At 52.5% G+C, this 18,289-nt stretch overlaps 5 protein-coding genes across 5 annotated transcripts; 3 read left to right on the forward strand and 2 right to left on the reverse strand.

Moving 5' to 3' along the window:
• Positions 1–114: 114 nt before the first annotated feature.
• Positions 115–1,414, forward strand: GT037_006394 (glycoside hydrolase family 18 protein; the record flags this gene model as incomplete). The annotated part of the gene is made up of 2 exons (XM_038931441.1): positions 115–447; positions 512–1,414. 2 exons carry the CDS (start codon positions 115–117, stop codon positions 1,412–1,414), a joined length of 1,236 nt encoding a protein of 411 aa, XP_038785938.1.
• A 1,010-nt stretch (positions 1,415–2,424) lies between these two features.
• On the forward strand, positions 2,425–2,712 carry GT037_006395 (uncharacterized protein; the record flags this gene model as incomplete). The annotated part of the gene is made up of 1 exon (XM_038931442.1): positions 2,425–2,712. One exon carries the CDS (start codon positions 2,425–2,427, stop codon positions 2,710–2,712), a length of 288 nt encoding a protein of 95 aa, XP_038785939.1.
• Positions 2,713–2,768: 56 nt separating this feature from the next.
• GT037_006396 (uncharacterized protein) lies at positions 2,769–4,764 on the reverse strand (the record flags this gene model as incomplete). Its single annotated transcript, XM_038931443.1, has 3 exons — positions 2,769–4,299; positions 4,556–4,651; positions 4,706–4,764. 3 exons carry the CDS (start codon positions 4,762–4,764, stop codon positions 2,769–2,771), a joined length of 1,686 nt encoding a protein of 561 aa, XP_038785940.1.
• Positions 4,765–6,493: 1,729 nt separating this feature from the next.
• GT037_006397 (uncharacterized protein) lies at positions 6,494–8,857 on the reverse strand (the record flags this gene model as incomplete). Its single annotated transcript, XM_038931444.1, has 6 exons — positions 6,494–6,582; positions 6,822–6,897; positions 6,955–7,140; positions 7,192–8,567; positions 8,622–8,749; positions 8,853–8,857. 6 exons carry the CDS (start codon positions 8,855–8,857, stop codon positions 6,494–6,496), a joined length of 1,860 nt encoding a protein of 619 aa, XP_038785941.1.
• A 647-nt stretch (positions 8,858–9,504) lies between these two features.
• On the forward strand, positions 9,505–18,250 carry GT037_006398 (mitochondrial rho gtpase 1; the record flags this gene model as incomplete). The annotated part of the gene is made up of 8 exons (XM_038931445.1): positions 9,505–11,286; positions 11,335–11,439; positions 12,707–15,310; positions 15,366–15,425; positions 15,931–15,970; positions 16,290–16,314; positions 16,701–17,796; positions 18,071–18,250. Coding segments are annotated over 8 exons (5,892 nt in total), but the record flags the coding sequence as incomplete, so codon positions are not given.
• Positions 18,251–18,289: the final 39 nt, after the last annotated feature.

An 18,289-nucleotide genomic window follows, 5' to 3' on the forward strand; every position in this document is an offset into this window, starting at 1 on the left:
CACCTCAGCCCTACGGGACCCGTGTTGAATGCAGGAACGCGTCCACGTACCACATGTGCAGGTCCCTGACTTTACGGTCTCCTCACCACACTTGCTTTCTAGTTATTGAGCATAATGACTTCTGCCACTCCGAAATTGCTTCCCGTATCCACCGGCCCACGCCTTATCGTTTACCACCAGACCTACCACGACTCCAACGGCAACTACCACTCGCTGCTTCCGCTGCTCACCAACAACACCGGTATCACGCATGTGATTATTGCGGCCATCCACCTCAACGACGGCGCGGGAAACATAACGCTGAACGACCACCACCCCGATGACAAGAGGTACGACCAGCTATGGGGCGAAGTGAATTGGCTACAAGGTAGCGGGGTCAAGGTGCTGGGTATGCTGGGAGGAGCAGCAAAGGGCAGTTTCGAGAAGCTTAGTGGAGAGGAAGAGAATGTACGACACAACACCTGCGAACCCATGTCATGCTACAGTACATGGAGGCTAACCAAGCAATCAGTTCGAAGCATACTACTCGCCCCTTCGCGACCTGATACGCCGTTACTCCCTCTCAGGCCTCGACCTCGATGTCGAAGAAGAAACCACCTTATCTACCATCACGCGCCTTATATCCCGCCTGCGCACCGACTTCGGTCCCGAGTTCGTCATAACTCTTGCGCCCGTGGCCACGGCCCTTATTCCCGACCCCAACATTCCCGCGCACCTTCGCCCTCCCCGCCCCATGCTCGCATCGGGACCGAGCCCCAATCCTCTGCACCCCACTTTACCGCACCTCAGCGGGTTCAGCTATCCAGAGCTGGAGTGCAGTGTTTACGGTAAAGAGATCAGCTGGTACAACACACAATTCTATTGTGGATGGGGTGATGCAGGGAGGACAGAGTGGTATGATGCAATCGTAGCGGCGGGCTGGAAGCCAGAAAAAGTGGTTCTGGGTGTTGTCACGAACCCTGGGAATGGGGCCGGACACGTTAATATACAGAAACTAGCAGATAATTGCAAGAAGTTACGACAAAAGTATGGGAATACTGGCAAAGGCTTTGGGGGTGTAATGGGATGGGAGTACTTTAATGCTGGAGATTGCGAAGAAGATCTTGTCCACGTTTCGAGTCTGGAGTTGGATAATGATACCGTGCAGGCTGGATGGGTCAAGGCACTGGGCAGGGTGTTGCGCACAGAGGAAGAAACCAACACGGGGCAAACACCATTGCAAGGTATCACAGCTGATCAGATCCGCAGCATGGTGAGTAACCTCCCTACTGCTAGAGCAGCTTGGCCAGACGAAGAGATAGGCAAATTGGTGGTGTTGGGGTTCTCGCGTCAAGAGGCTATTGCAGCATTGAATGCTACGGATGGAAATACGGAAATGGCAGCGGGGTTCTTGTTTGAACATTACCCGAGTTAGTTGGTGAAGGGAACATAGGATTCGTGTTAGGGGCATAGTGCATAGATACATGGAGATGTTGTAATGAATGATGGTTTTGGTGGTGCGCCGTGTGATGGAGTCAACGTTGTTGTGATGCAAGGCACACTTGGTGACATTCAAGGCAATCAACCCCCACGCCCTTGTGTCCTACTCAGACGGGATAAATTACCATGTCAATCCGCAGGACCTTACGCCGATCGCAAGTGGAAGTTTATTCCATCGTTCGCAGGGCGAGACTTTGTGGTTAGTTAGGCCTCAGTACAGTACAAAGCCCCTGCACAAACCACGCATAGTCGATACGTCTGGTACCCCAATACGGGATACAGACAAAACGAACCGAAAGATTTGTATCAAACCCGACTCGGGTCAAACTACGCGTTCTAGAAGGACTTATGGGCGGGGTTCATTGGGTGAAGAATGCGGATGCTCTGCCAAATCAAGGTTAGTTTACAAGCATGGATATCTTCCGGCCATCTGCCCGATTATCCCGGTGTTTTACCGATATGCGCCGTTTACGGAGGCTTGTAGCTTGGGACCTGAGAGGTGGAGAAACTACAGTAGTCTGCGCGTGATCATCATGCTGTTCATTCAATTAAGGTATACAGAAGGCACGATGGACGTCGCACGGAGATTCCCTGCATGTAAGGCATGAGTCAGGCTCAGTCAAGGTCACTTGCAAAACAAATTCTAGGTGACACATGCACATGCACATGCAGCAAGGGTAGTTTGAACACAATGACGATAGTTTGGTATTAAGCTACCAGTAATGACAACTATGCGCGTGGGGTATTGCTTCCTCTATCCTGATATCCGCCTAACCTAACCCAACCATGAGTGGTGAAGCCAAAGAAATGTCTATGTCTATATCTATACAATGTCGAATGAAAGAAGTTGCACCAATGCTATCGTGATAACCATGATCGTGACCATGAGACTAGAAAATAAAAAGAGTAGAGTAGAAACGACAACCGCCTCAACGAGCTTCAGAGATGTCCGTTGCTGACAGTGTCTCTGTTCTTAATGGAGATCGCTCTCATATCTTCACCGGCTTTGGAACTTGCAAAAGCCCGTTTTTGCTGTTCCTCTTACAGCGACTTCGTAATGCCGAAGTTGGCGACAGGAATCTCGACGGACTTGTCGCTGATGGCGAGGTACGCGGTACATGTAGCGAGCTGTTTGACGACGATGACGATGAAGCGGGTGTTGTTGGTGTGAGCGGAGTAGTGGATCGACTGCTACACAGCGAATCGGGTATTAAATCATGTTCCTCAAACTGAACCATGAAGACAACATAGAAATGGGGAAGAAGTCTGCAACAAGATGGAAGAGTATGTTACCTTCCATCATCGCTAGTCCTGGGGCTCCCATCCCTAGGACTCTGCCTCCTGCTGTTCATCTGTGTATTGCGATATGTCTCCTCATTCAGCGTATCCAGACTTCTTGCCGGACTAGGCGTCGTACCTCTACTACCACGACTCCTGGACGGAGAGCTAGGCCTTGAGGTAGCAATCTCATAGCTCGGCAAATCCATGTCCATGCCGCCAGGGGTCCTGGAACCAGCAGGCGTACGAACAGCCGTGTTGTAACTAGGAGTGCGGGCCAGAGCGTCCATATCGTAGTTGGATGGCGGGAGGTCGAAGTAAGCCTGCTCGCTGTCGTGTGCTGGTGTACTATCACCAGACGAGTGTTGACGAGTAGGCTGGAAGCGATTGGGACGGTCGCTGTGATCCATGCTAAGGTTTGCGAGGCGATGTTGCAGAGCTGCTGCTGATGCGCCGCCACCGGGTTGGTGGAGGGCTGCATCCAGAGATGTGAGATTCTCAGATGAGCCGCGGCGACTTTGCGCATAAAAGGGTGTGTTGGCGCCACTGTTCATCATGCTGTGCATCCCGCCAGGGGTCATGAAGCCGGATGGATCAATGTCGTTGTAGAGAGAATCCAGTTGATGCAGGCCATACGTAGGAGGCGCATTCTGGTTGACCTCGTCCTGTATCGCTTGCTGGTTCAAGAGAGCCTGGTCAACTATCACACTCTGGTCTTCGTTCGGAGGTAGGTTCGGGGAAATGAAGAGGTGCACATGGTTCTTGACCAGCAGTTGACTAGTGTGACCTTCTGGGTTCTTGAGGTTCACGTATAACCGCAGCTTGTGCGTTAGCCGTATGTTCTCGGTATCCACTGATTGCCGGCAGTTCTTGAGCGATTTTGGCAAATCGAGAGTCATGGAGAAGCGATGCGATTCGTCAAATAGCGCATCTGTGTCTTCTGTTCCGTCTGGGACCCTGCGCGCCGAGTTCTCTGGCATATCGCCTTCGGTCACCGCAACTTGCATGTCGTTCTGGTGACTTATCCGGCGACCAGCGTAGTCGGCGAATAATTGCCGTGACTCTATCAGCTCCATCTTGATTGTTGAGATCTCCACACCCTTACGCAGGGGAATCAACACGAAATCAGCCGTTATGGACGTTCCGACAATGTAGTTCTTCTGTGGAACAGTAATCTTGTATGCCAATTTGTTGGCCCAGATATCCTCGTTGATTTGCTCCATGGGCATGGATTCGAGCATGTCGCGTCCGAGCGTGCGTATGACACGGATGTGCGCCGTAGCACTGAGCTGCTTGCTCATGTACCCTCTATCCACGTGGGCCTTTAGGCTGTAAACCACCCAGTTTGTCGGTAGACCCTCAACGCTCTGGTCGAGGTTGGCAGGCATCTTGAACTTGAAATCCCACTCATGGTATCCAGCATTGAGTTTGTGCGCTTTGGTCTTGCTGCCGATGTCGACGGGAAATAGATGGAGTTCTTCGACGAGGAAGTTGGTCTTTTGCGTGATAGGCTGCGGGCTTACGGTGTTGGTCAAATGCCATCTGTTTGCAAAGAATTAGCATGCGATCGTGCAAAGGGCGATCGTCTTCAGAAGTTGCACACAAAACCGAAGCCCACCCAAGATACGCTGTCATCAGTCTTAAGCCTTTGCAAGCAAAACACCTAGCGAATACCTTTCGGGCGGTCTTCGGTATTTGGTGGTATAATTCATAGAAGCGATCCTGTTCGTAGAAAGGGGTGTTACCGTACGAGACTTTCCGGGTGCCTGTGAGTGTGATTCGCAAGCTCCTCACTGACATGGACTCTGGGTTGTTCAGAACCAGCTTTCCCCTCAACTCCGTCTCATGCGACTCGGAAGACTCTCCATAGAAGACAACGAAAGGCGACTCAGGCCTGAGAATTTGTTAGATTTGGCCATGGTGGGGTTGGACAGTAGGTAAAGCGTACTTGATCTCGAGGGTAGGCGCGGCGTTTCTGCCGAATACCCCGACACCTGGGCGAGGCATGATGTAACGAGGGTCAAGTAGAAAATTACAAGGGAAACACAACCACCATAACACTCTTTGAGTCGAAAAGGCGGAAAGCCAGCAGATAAGTATCAGCTGGGTCTAGTCGCAGGCTGACGTAAGGATGGGTAACAATCGGTAGGGGCAGCTCGTATGGTATGCGAATGTGAGCAAGCTGGATTGGGGCTGAGAAGAAGCGTGGGTGGGAAGTAGGGTTTAAAGCAGGTGTAGGACTTGTGTCATTCGACGGAAGGAACACCCGTCAAGGATATGCAGAGTAAGGTAAGGGCTTTGCTCAGCGCGGCCGCGTGTTGGAACCGCGTTAGATATACCAGAAAGCGTGGGATATGCGGGCAAGGGCGGCCTGCCTGCCCAAGCAGCTGCACCCTGATGAGCTCATGGGCATAAGTGGAGACGGCCTGTAGCTGCTCGCATCATTGTCTCTAGTTTAGCGCGCTTCTCTCACTTGTCTTAGAATTTTCTGGCGGCGATTAGGCGTCGCATTGGCAGAGCAGGGGGCGTCAAAGAAGGTGTTCCGATAAGCCTCCCGCGGACGGCGGCGATAGCAACGCAAGCCTCTTTTCGATCGATGCGAGTAACCTTCAGGGGAGTTGCGCGCTCTCTGGGGATCATTCGGCGCAGAACTCGGACATGTTGTACAGCCCGCTCAGCAACCCAACGCCTACTGCATGTGCTACAAGGGAGGAGTCATGGAGACGTATCCAGTGTTTTGCTTGCGGCTCTCCCGAAGATCTGTGGTACCGCCAGGGCTTCTAGGGTTTCTATGTTAGCGATTGCGCCACACATGGAATGGCCGCCGCCATCTTGCATCGGCCAACCTGCAAGGGAAATTTCGAAACGATGGTGAGCTGCGATGCACCTCGCCGGTTGCACGTCAAAATGTCCATCGTCAACCAGTCCAAACTGCTCGAACCAAGGTGGCCTGACACGGAAGCATTAGGGCTGTACATGTGAGAGCGTTGCGTGTCGTTGGTGAGGGGTTTCACTATCAAAGTTTGCTATGCTATCGACGCTTGCACAATCTTTCTGCAGCCTTCACATGTCACACTGACTTCATCTCAACACAATGACTGTCCGGTCACGCCGTCACCGTTTTACCGCCACGATGAAACCGGCACCAGCCTCTCCAACGAGTTCTAACAAGCCCGCGATATGCACTCACTCTATACCTTAATCTCGGTCCGAGCGGGCACGGTCAGGAAAATCTGCGGCTAGACCTGCATTGCCGCAACTGTGGGTATCAGCAGAGCCTCATCAGAGCTACGTACACTGTACAGGCCCACAGTTGAGAGAAGCGATGCGGCTACCGCTACAAATTCCCGCACGCGCGCCGTGAGTATCCACTGACCTAGGAAGTCGTGGTCGTAAGAGACATGTTAGTTACCGGCCGGAAACACTGTCGCACTGTCGTGATTTTCACACCATGTTGCATGGTGGAGATAAGGAAACTTGATTTTGCGACGTTGTAACAATGGAGTACTGCTGTACCCGTGGTTCTAGAACAAGAGGCTCCTTCGCATGCATGCACGTAAACGTGCATATTCCATAGGGCTGAACGTCTTGCACATGTCAGACATCGGAACATATCGGAGGTCAATCGCTCTGCTCCTATACCAAGAGCACCTACCAAGACCTCCGATCCAACCAACACCACCATTGTTCAACTCAATCGTGCGACGACGTCTTACGCTGATCCGAATACCTCGTCCTAAGCATGGTTTCCGTTTGCGCTCGCAGACGTACTGCTGTCGTCATTCCCAGCACCTTCTTTCGGTCGGTCCCAAGTCCTGATGTGGCCTGCAATTCAAACTGTCAGCGGTCCACTTCCTTATCTCTCATTTTTTGCCCATCGAGAACTCAACAAATGCGTGGGCGGATCCCTGGTTGGCACTAGACAAGACGGGTGTTCCTGCGCACGGCCACAGCGGCGCAGTAAAAGCCGCCCTTATCGCAGATCACATCGTTCTAAGGTACAACGTGCGCGTAACGGGTGGATATGTGGTGATTTAGACGAAAACTTTGCTGATGCCACTCACCGTTTTTACATGATGTTAGGATGCAGTCCTCTTCGAAGCCTAGCCAACACAGTGGGTGCTCATGGACGGATTTTGCCTACGGGTAATGGCGATTAGAATTTTGATGTTGAGGTTTCAGACAAGAGGTACTTACCAGCACTGGAGGTAGCATGGCCGTGCGTGCCCGAGGCTCCACGGGATGCACTACTTCTTCTTCATCCAACATGCTGCCCGATGTAAGGTTAGAATTCGATCTCAGTCTATTGACCGAGCTTCCTGTCTGGGTGCGCTGCATCTTGAGGTTCGACGACGCGATACTACCACGCTGTCGCACAGATGCCTAAGTCAACGTCAGCCGCGACTTCTTTCGCATTCAAGGATTTGGACTCACGGCGCGCGGCCTGTGCAGCATGCCGACACTGAAGTCCCACAGCAGCAATCGACAGTCCTCTCCTACACTGCCAATTCGGTAGTTGCGCTCGTCGCATCGCCATGGATCGAATTGCACTGCAGTCACCCATGAGTTGTGACCTTGGCAGCGTGCTACCAACATGCTGTCCTCTAGAGACCATATGGAGACGAGGTCATCCTGCCCTCCTGTGACGACATAGCGGCCGTCGGGCGACCAGCAGACGCACATCATGCCACCATAATAGCTCATGTAGTGGTGGAGCAGCTTCTCGCGAAGGAAGTCCATAATTCTGAAGGACCCATCCTCGGACACAACAGCCAGATGACGTCGGTCGGGCGAGAACTCGAAAGCATTGACCTTGGACCTTGAGACTTGCCAGTAGGACACAGGGTTTGTTCTTTGGTTCTTGGAGTTGACAGACTTCTTGATGGTCAAAAGAGCTTTCAGTTTCTTCTCCCCATCAGTCAGTCCGTTCTCACTAGGCGATGTGATTTCCTCAGGCACGAAGACAGCGTCCTCTTTTTCCTTGTCGTACACTACCAGGCTTCCATCCATATGCGCTGCTAGGAACAGGTTCTCGCTATTGGGTAACCACCGTATGTCCGAAACAGCTGTCGCATTGATGACACCGTTCTTGTTGATGCGCGCGTATTTTTGCGACATTGGTTCGTACCATATTATGTCGCCTGTTGAGAAACCCATGATGATGTCAAGATGATTTGGCCCTTTTGTGATCTGGTTTATATCGTGACACAGTGCATGCGCCTTGGTGAAGAGGATTTTGGTCATGTGCTCTTCCTTTGTAGGCGATGTCAAGTCCAGCCACTGGAATGCGCGATTGATGTTTGCGAAAGCGTACAGACCGTTGGGGTTGTGCTCTTGTAATCGCTTTGTCAGAGCCTCGTGCGGGATAACTCTGGATACGAAGGATGAATTGCTCTTAACAATATTGCTCTTCGGTTTCCGCCTCTTAGTAGGATCCTTGGAGTCCTTGCCATTGATCACTGTCAGCGCCGTGTTGCCCTCTCCGAATACTGGTGTGTTCAGGCCATCCAGCGGCGAGGATGCGATGCCATTAGCGCCATATGAACCAACATCGCTTGTTTGGCTGTTCGTCTCGTGCGGCGACTCTTGTATGCTCGGAGGAACTTGCGATCGGGTGCTCGTGCGCGTGCCAAATCTATGGAGCTGGGACTGCGAAGGTTGGCGGGGCGCAAGGGCAACCAGCGAAAGCTTAGTACCACATGTCGGGGGAGATATCGTGGTCGCAAGGGGGTTTGGGTTGTGAACGGGGGCCTCTGAAGGATGCGGCGGGGGCGTGGCTAGGTGGAGGTCGTCGCGCAGCACATAGGTACCTTTCATAGCGTTAGTGAAGACGGTGAGGACAGGGCTAGGGGCTCGTCAATTACCTTCTCCTACGACCAGCTGATATTCAGGCCCAGTGGGATGGGTGATACTGTTGTTGGTCTCGATAAGCTGGCCCGGCTGTGCGCCCGGGTAGCCTCCGACGGGATAGCGCGGTGGAGGAGGGAGGACGCTGTACACTGATCAGTCAAGCTTCACATGCGGGTGGTGGAGCATGATAGGGCTGCGATTGGTGGGCGACTGGCGGTCAGCACGTAGATAGGACAGGTACTCACAACATAGCTGCTGCAGTGTAATCGGTCGCGAACTAACGGCTCTGAATCGGTGAATCGGATTGATCCGGGCTGGTGGAGTCCCTGGAGTGGTGCCTGGCTAGAGACGACAGGGTAGTTTAAGACATTAGTACTGGCCGGGAGAGGCAGGATACGTCAATTTGAGCGCGCGGAGAAGGAAGCTTGTGGCCACGGCAGTAGCTGGGTGCTGGGATGGAAGCGCGGGCCATGGAACCAGCGGGAGGGAACTGGGGAAGTGGAAAGCGGAGACGGACGCCTTACGGCTCCGTGCACAGGTCAAGAATGTTCAAAGTGGCAGCTTTCATCCCGTTGTTCGTTGGTGGAGATGCTTCGACATGGGTTCGGTCCATCTGCAGGGCCGCCTTCCAACGGTCGAGCAGGCATCGCACCTTCCCAGCGACCAATCTTGCGGGGCCCGCTGGCGGGGAAGCTGCGATCGTCTCCCACGTGTGCCAAGCCTTTTGACAGCACTGGAGCCACTGGTGCATTGCTCTGACCACCGGAGCAATTGGATTGAGATGCACAACGTTCCACAATTCTAGACGACAGCCAGAGCCGAGTCGAGAGAGTCTCCCCTGCATCACCTCCCTCACAGCCACCAGCCTGCCCCACGATGCAATAACACGCGCCAGGGAAATGGCGACCGGTATGTGGAGTTCCCCTCCCGATTACACGTCTACGCCCACTGACATGCACAGTACGGATTTGTCTTTGCGGCGACGATGGTGTCGGCAAGAGCTCCATCATCACGTCTCTCGTCAAGGATGTCTTCGTCACAGCCAAGATCCAACCCGTCCTACCACAGGTCACCCTACCGCCCACGCTCGGAACGCCTGACAATGTCACCACCACCATCGTCGATACTTCCGCCCTCCCCCACGAACGACACACTCTCCGTACAGAACTCCGAAAATCCAACGTAATCCTCCTTGTATACTCGGACCACTACAGCTATGAGAGGGTTGCCTTGTTTTGGATGCCCTACTTCCGCTCGCTGGGCGTCAACGTGCCAGTGGTGCTATGCGCGAACAAATCCGATATCGCTTCAAACGGCACGACGTCGCAAGTAGTGTCGGAGGAGATGCTGCCAGTCATGAACGAGTTCAAGGAAATCGACTCCTGCATACGGACGAGCGCCAAGGACCACCACAATATCAACGAGGTCTTCTTCCTCTGCCAAAAGGCCGTCACCCACCCGATAGCACCCCTGTACGACTCCAAAGAGAACGTACTGAAGCCGGCGGCTATCTCTGCATTACAGCGCGTCTTCCATCTATGCGACACAGACAAGGACGGATATTGGAACGACCAGGAGATACACGATTTTCAAATCAAATGCTTCGAGAAGCCACTGGGCGACGATGACCTGGCAAACATAAAGAGGTCGATGGAGCGGTTTGCTCCTGGTCTGACCGGCGAATATGGCATGGACGAGAAAGGGTTCCTACTCTTGAACAAAATCTTTGCGGAGAAGGGTCGGCACGAAACCATCTGGATTATACTGAGGAAGTTTCATTACACTGATAGTCTCAGTCTCCAGGACACGTTCCTTCACCCCAAATTTGACGTTCCTCAATTCTCATCGGCCGAGTTGAGCCCCGCTGGCTACCGCTTCTTTGTGGACCTCTTTCTGAAGTTCGACATGGATAATGACGGAGGACTCAATGACAGAGAGCTTGCCAATCTGTTCGCACCCACCCCAGGCATGCCAACATCATGGGTAGACTCTGCATTCCCATCGTGTACAGTGCGCAATGAAGCAGGTTACATCACGCTACAAGGTTGGCTCGCGCAGTGGAGCATGACTACTTTTGAAGAACCCAAAACGACTCTAGCATACCTAGCATATCTCGGATTTGAAAGCGGCGAACGTGGGGGGACGACCAGCGCACTCAAAGTAACCAAAGCGAGGAAACGAAGGAAGAAGCCTGGACGAGTCGAACGTAACGTCTTCTTGTGTTACGTGCTTGGGTCGAGCGGGAGTGGAAAGAGCTCATTGCTGTCTGCTTTCCTTCAACGACCGTTCAGCCACACGTACCATCCCACCATAAAACCGCGCTCAGCTGTCAATAGCGTTGAACTCAAAGGTGGTAAACAATGCTATCTGATTCTAGAGGAGCTCGGCGAACTCGAACCCGCGATTCTAGAAAACCAGGCCAAGCTAGATGCGTGTGATTTGTTGTGCTACACATACGATTCGAGCGATCCCACTAGCTTTGCGCATATCGTCGAGTTACGGAAAAAGTATCCTCACCTCGACCAACTACCAGCAGTATATACAGCCCTAAAGGCAGACCGGGACAAGACGATGCAGCGGTGCGAGCAACAGCCCGACGAATACACCAGCGCTCTGAGGATGGCGCCGCCTCTACACGTCAGCACGACGTGGAACAGTATCTCGGAGCTGTTCGTCCACGTAAGTACTACTCCCGTAAGTTTACCTCGCTGAGCTAACGTCGTATAGCTAGCCGAAAGCGCTACCTATCCATCCACGGCTTTTCCCAAACAGGAAGAAGACGAATATGACTATCTCAACCTTTACTTAGCGCTCGGTGCCGTTACCTGTGCCGTAGGTTGCGCCATGTTCGTCTGGAGACGCAGCAGCGCGTCCTCCTGAGGCTAGGGGCCAAGGCATGAATTTGAATTGTTTGCTTCTTGTATATACCGTGGCAGCACACCACTTCTACCCCTAACTAGACTTGTCGCAATTCAAAAACACACCCTTCTCGGAAATGATGGCAATGCGACATTCACGATAATGGCGGAGGGCCAGCGCTTAAGCATGACATCACCTTGGCGTGCGGCGGCTGCGTTGTACAGCAGACAAGTCTCAGTGGCACGAGCGAATGAATAGACGCAGGGACAGTTACCCCTGGCGCTACGGCCTGGCGGGTTAGGCGGCAATATGTGGATAGATGATATCGGTGAATTAGCATAGGATCACAATGGTGGGTAAGTAGTGTCGGAGGCGATGTGTATAGTGACAGCTCGTTTGACAATGGTGTGGGCTAGGAGCTCTCTGCTACAAGTTACATAGGCTGGTAGCTTGACAATACCCCGGGGATCTGCGAGTAGTCTGAGACGGCTATTATTGTCTGTCGCCACACATGGTATCGCGGGTAGTTGCAACCTGGGCATTAGCTTGCCTGCCTGCCTGCTTGCTTGGTTGCTGCAAGAAGGCTGAGGAAGCTGGTGTAGGGATTGTTTTTGTCGTAGAACGTTGAAACGGTCCATTCTTCTTTTTTGACCAGACCCTGATGTACATGTTCCCAACTCAACAGGGCGGGTTAAAGTGGCATGGTGGTCCAAGCAGTTTGGATGAGGGCGGCTGCTGGGCTCAGAAACACATGTTCCAATGGTGATGCTCCCTTTTTGTGGCGGAGTGCTGGTCGCGCCCGACTCGTGCGTCCTCTCGGGCTGACTTGAGGCTAGTGAGGTTCCGCGTTAGTCCCTAGACACGGTGCTTGCAGTTGTCAAGCAGCACCTCTACGCATTCTCTCTTCCTGTTGTAATGGTCGCTTTCATTGTTAATCCTACGCTGCATGTCAAAGCCCTCTCGCCCGCCAGCCGCCCGCCCTTGGATGATCCGCGAGCCTCGGCGCCCTAAGCAAGCCGTGGCAATTGTGCCAACCCGCACCTCCGCATTCCTCGCAAATGGTGAGTTGGCCTCGCCCATGTCCTGAAGCCCGCGTGCAGGCGCATACTGGGTGGAAAGAGGGAGACTGCCAGGGAACCACCATTGTTTGGTTTCTCTGCGGCATTCTCCCGGCAAACGCCCGCGGCGCCAACCCAACCTCCAAGGAGCCCCCAAGCTGACCAAGTCTCGTACCCCACAGGCAACCGACCGAGCACGAGAGCTAGACCGGCTATATCAGATGCGAAACCCTCCCCGTCGGGGGCATGCGCCGCAGATATCCATCAGCGATGACAGCCACCACGTCACAGAGGCCATAGGCGACATGTACGGCGGAGATAGCGACACCGAGTCGAACCGACGCAGCCTGCGCCCCCTAAGCTTCATTCCCAGCCCCAACGGCGACTCGATCCAGTCCTTTGGCGCCTTCGAGGCCTTTGACCCCTTCCCCAGCGCTCCGCCCGCAAGATCCCCGCTGCGTCCCCAGCTGTCCTTCGAGAAGCCAGCAACGCCGACGAGCCCAAATGGCAGCACCAATATGCCCCAGAAGCGGGCTTCTATCGGCCGAAACCCCTCAAATGGCGGCGAGATATCCCCTCCGCTGTCTCGTTCAAACTCCAACACGGCGTCGCACCAGTTCCCGCTCAACAACCTCGACTACGAAAACAGTCCTGCGGGTCTTGCCCAGGAATTGAGCAACCTGCAGGCCATACGGAGGATGTCAATGGGCGTTAACAATGCCGATCCCGATCTACCTTCGTTCCAATCCGCCAACTCACCGCCCTCTCCTCCCGCCGTGTCTGAGGAGGATGAATCAAAACTCTTCTGGGTGCCCGCCCGCTTGCACCCCGAACTCGCCCCTATGGAATTCAAGACTTTTATCGAGGACAAGATTGACAGGACGAGACGACGTTCAGGAGACTCGGATTCACTATCGCCAGACGGTGCCATGGGACGTCAGGGCTCAGGTGGAGGTTTACGGCGCAAGAAGTCTATGCTTTCCAGGCAAATCGATACCGGTAGCGGCTACAAAGATGGTGCTGAGAGACTGGAACGGAAACGCTCCGGTACGCAATCTAGCGGCGGCCTGTCCAATCTTCAAGAGCTCGAGCACATACAGGAGGACCCGGTGGCCTTGATAAGACGTATGAGCATCGACCACAAGGCTATTGCTGGAGAAGGGGAGGAGGGTGTCGATGGGATGCCAATCGTACCAGGCAGTAAAATGCGTGGTTTGGGGACGCTAAAGAGGTCAACACATACTACTTATAGGCGAGGCAGTCTACGCAAAGGTGGTCCAGCCCTCTCACGTCGGCTTGTCTCTGGCCGACAGGCAGAAACTGATACAGAAGACTCGCCGTCTACCTCCCCTGTACATTCTACCGAAAGCATACCTGAAGTCCCGCCTCTCCCAGGACTTGCGCGCGTTCAGTCTGAACCCGTCAATGGCGCATTCGAGGGATCGTCCAACAACTTCTCGCGGCCACAAGCAAATCGAGCATCTCCCAGCTATGGTGGAGAAAGACCCGGCTCATCGGAGGAACATCCCAGGTCAGCCTCTACTGAGCCTATGACACAGGACCGAACTTCGCCTCAGCCTCGGCAGTTCCATTCGAGGATCGCCTCGAACGGTCGAACGACAGCACCTTTGCCCGGCTATACCCCTCCACCACAGCAAGTACCCCAAATCATCGAGACACCACCGCCACAGGAACAGAACAGGACACCTCAGTTTACACTACCGGAACGCCACTCTTCCCGCCAACCACCGCCTCAATCCCAGCAACAGCCTGCTGGTCCCCGTCATTATCCTCAGCCTCAGCAGCAGCCTCCGCAACAACAGCGCCAGCCTCAGCCTCAGGCAGGCCGCCCAAATCGCCATGCACAAGCCGCCCAGAATTCCCCTATCAAGCCCGCGCAATCTTTTGACGATTTAGTAGCCCAGCCTTCCGCGATGCCTGGCCAGAATAACAGAGTAGACTCATTGTCCATTATCCCAAATGCGCCGGAAGACAAGAAGTCCGACGGGAAATCCAAAGACAAGAAGGACGGTTCCGAAGGCGGCCCAAGGAAGACAAGTTGGGGTTGGTTTGGTGGTGATAAAGAAAAGGAAAAGGACAAAAAGGGCGGAAAAGACGCAGAGAAAGAAAAAGACAAAAAGGTTAAGAACAAGCTCAGCAAGCCTCAGGAAAAGGGTCACGATGATACAAGACTGGACCTCCTGCAAACGTCGATACAAGGTGGTGGTCGTGGTCGTGAAAGCGTTGTGTTGGATCGAGAGAGTATCAAGCTAGAAGAGGAGCGGAAGAAGGAGAGCGCCAGAAAGACGTCTAGCGAAGGCAAGAAAGAGAAGGAGCCCGGATTACTATCCTCCATCTTCGGAGGAGGAAAGAAGAAGGGCGAGAAGGAGTCGTCTCACAAGAAGAACGCCTCACGCGGATTATCGCCTGAGCCCCCGCCACGCATCTTGAAGCCCGATATCGATTATAACTGGACCAGATTCTCAATACTCGAAGAACGTGCGATCTACCGCATGGCTCACATCAAGCTCGCGAACCCTCGTCGTGAACTCTATTCTCAGGTCTTGTTGAGCAACTTCATGTACTCATACCTCGCCAAAGTCCAACAAATGCACCCGCAGATCTCCATTGGTAACTCCAAACAAGCGAAGCAGGCTCAACAGGCTCAACAGCAGCAGCAAGCCGCGCAGCAGAAGAAGGAGCAGCAACAGCAACAAGCCGCCCAACAAGCTCAACAACAGCAATCGCAGCCTGAGGAGTTTGCTCAGTATCAGCGATACCAGCAGGTAAATCCTCGTTGAAAGCAAGTTTATTCGGAAGAGATGCTAACAAAGATACCAGCAACAGCAGCAGCAGCAGCAACATGAGCAACAATCAGAGAAATCCAATGAATGGCCAAGCGTACATCAACAACAAGCGAACGGGGCGCTACAACATCAGCAACAAAATGGACAGCACCAGCAACAACAGCACCAACAGCATCAAAGAGGCGCGTCGCAGGGTAATCAATACAACCAGAATCCTCGCGATTCTCATCATTCTAATTATAGTGCAAATGGAGGCAGCGGTGGATATAGCGTTGCAAACACACAAAACTATCTGGGTCAGTCGGGCAAAGGAGGAGGGGGCTATGCTAATCATTCGGATTCTGATCAGAGTCAGAGGGCTGATGATGATATGTGGTAGAATTGGTAGTGTCATCGAAAGTTGCAGGGCGAGCATGGTTATCAAGCCCGGACATTTCCACTATCTGAACTACGCTTCTTCCCTTTCCATCCTCCCTGTTTAGCTCCTGGACCGCTTTTTCTCTTATCTTCAACTGTATATTTACTGCTGGTACGTTTTATTGTCTAATCTTGCTCCGGATTATTTGGGGCGTCTGGGGAATTTGGCTGAGAATAGATAGATGGCAGTGACGAGGTGGGATGGGACAACGTCTGACGGTCGTAAGATGCCAAGATGTAGATAGGGAATCACATCTGATGTAGTTTGTTCAAAACTGAAGCCAACACTACCACTGCACGGGACTGAGATATATGTGTATGTGTTGATCGGTTCATTATCCGATTCGAGCCAGAGGCTGGAGGGAGCTGGGAACGTCCACAGCGTTCCAGAGAATGATGTAATTCAGAAGGAAAGCCAAGGCGCGGACAACACAGTTTCGCAAGACGCGAGGCTTCGGCGTAGTTTGTGTTATATAGTAGATAAACAGTCATACCCATAGATCTTCCTAGACGTGGCGATAACTAAGAAGACACAGGCTAGGTTTTGACTTGGGGTTCGTGATAAGGTAGGTAAACATCCTTCAGTATCGCTCACAGCATTGATAGGACATTGATTGTAGATGCCACAACTTAATTTGTTTATGTCTCAAGTGTACGAACATCTTTGTAACTTGGAATCCGGACTTGGAAAGGAAAAAGGATCTAGACTAGCCACTCACCTGCGAAATTGCCGACATGTGGCTTCTGGAAAACTTGCTTTACCCCTAGCACCGACGAAAGATCATTCTGGTGACCTCCAGAATTGAACTTGAACTACAAAGAGCGTTGTTTGCACTTCGTGCAAACTCACAAGGGAGTGAAGCTGCGGTTGAGCATATTTAAGTAGTCAGCCAGCAGTTTGAGGATTATCCGTTCACTTCATCACTAAGCTCTCAGTAACACAGTGAAATAGTCAGGATATCAGTCTGAGAATGATGAGAATGAACGGCGTCCAGCCCTCGCAACGAAAAGGGGTACGTCAAAAGGATGGTAACAACAAGCGTGATAGTCAGGGCGATGCGACGATGGCACGAGGTATGAGCACGAGTAGGAATTCGCGCTCAAAATCCAGCTTGAACAACGACACATCTTCGAAAGCCGACAAAGAAATCCTAGAAGAGCACGATAACAACGGGGCAGATATAGAAAAGGGTGGTGCGGAAGAAAAGTCCGATGAGGAATCGCTTGAAGAATCTAAAGAAGAACGCGAGAGAGCGAACCAGATTCGAGAGCAAGAGAAAGACCAAGTCGACCGCAATATGAGCATCGATGAAGAAGAGATCGTACCTACAGATAGTGATGATGATTCTGCTGACTCCTCCGATGTATCCGAGCAAGGCCTGCTCGGTAAGATCTACGCAAACTGGAAGATCCGCAAGCTGAAGGAAATACTGCGGGTGAAGGGGACAAGCGAGAGTTGGCTCAAGGGTACCACAAACATCGACGACCATGAGTGGAACAAAGAGACCTTACGCGACTTTCGAGAATTGTCTCGTCTGACGAAGGACAAGCGTGATGTTGCAATAGCACATATTGCCAAGAGACTGCAACGGAGAAAGCATAAATCAGGCGGCGAAGGAACTGGTTCTAGCAGAGACGACAAGGAGCCCAGATTGCGCGCAGATTTAAAGGCGATTTGCGCGGACTTGGAGGAAAAGCGGAAAGCAGAAGATGATGATGAGGGTGATGAAGAGCTGGCAGGACCCAAGAAGAAGAAGCCAAAAAAGAAGGAGTCTTCATCTAAAGATGATGAGAATGATGCTGACAGCACTCTCGATGACTTCCCTGTTGGCACTGAGATACAGAACCAAGAGGATAGAGATATTGCACTCATACGCATCTGCAAGAATTTGGGAACCACTTCGCTCCTTGAATTTCTTCCAGCAGGGTTGCATCCAATTGGTGTAAAAAGCGATAGAGACCTAGATTGGAGAATTGTTGGCCAAATGCTTGACTACTCCAACGCTATTAGAACAGAAGCGCAACGCAACATTTTGAGACAAGAATTGGTAGGTAAAGTGGCAGAAAGAACAGGCCTCGATTCCGATATGGTTTGTGCGGATATTGCACTAGCTGGCGGGCGATTCTATCATGAAGCAAGACATGCAGAGCTACCGACTACGAACAGGACATTGCGAAGTCACGCCCGACCAAACCCACCACCGGCTGCAGGTCAATCAGCTGAAACAGCTCAGGAGCCTCCTACGACGCCCGCTTCTGGATCACATAGGTCTTCAAGTAGGCGATCCCAGTCCAGATTTCGGGTCCCAATTCTGAATCAAGGTGCCACTGATCAAACACAACCCGCCACAAAAGCCGACAGCAGAATTGGAAGTACATCTCATAAACAGCCAGCCCAAGGGACTCAACAACAGGGGAGCACCTCCTTCACTTCAAATCTTTCAGAGCAACCAAGGCACCAAACAGGACAGCAAGGCTTTTCACAAGCCCCAGTACAGATAGTAAATGGATTACTCCTGCAACCTCTTCCTACCATTAGCG

This window comes from Alternaria burnsii (assembly GCF_013036055.1).
Source record: "Alternaria burnsii strain CBS107.38 chromosome Unknown 752, whole genome shotgun sequence".
Classification (NCBI taxonomy): Eukaryota; Fungi; Ascomycota; class Dothideomycetes; order Pleosporales; family Pleosporaceae; genus Alternaria; species Alternaria burnsii.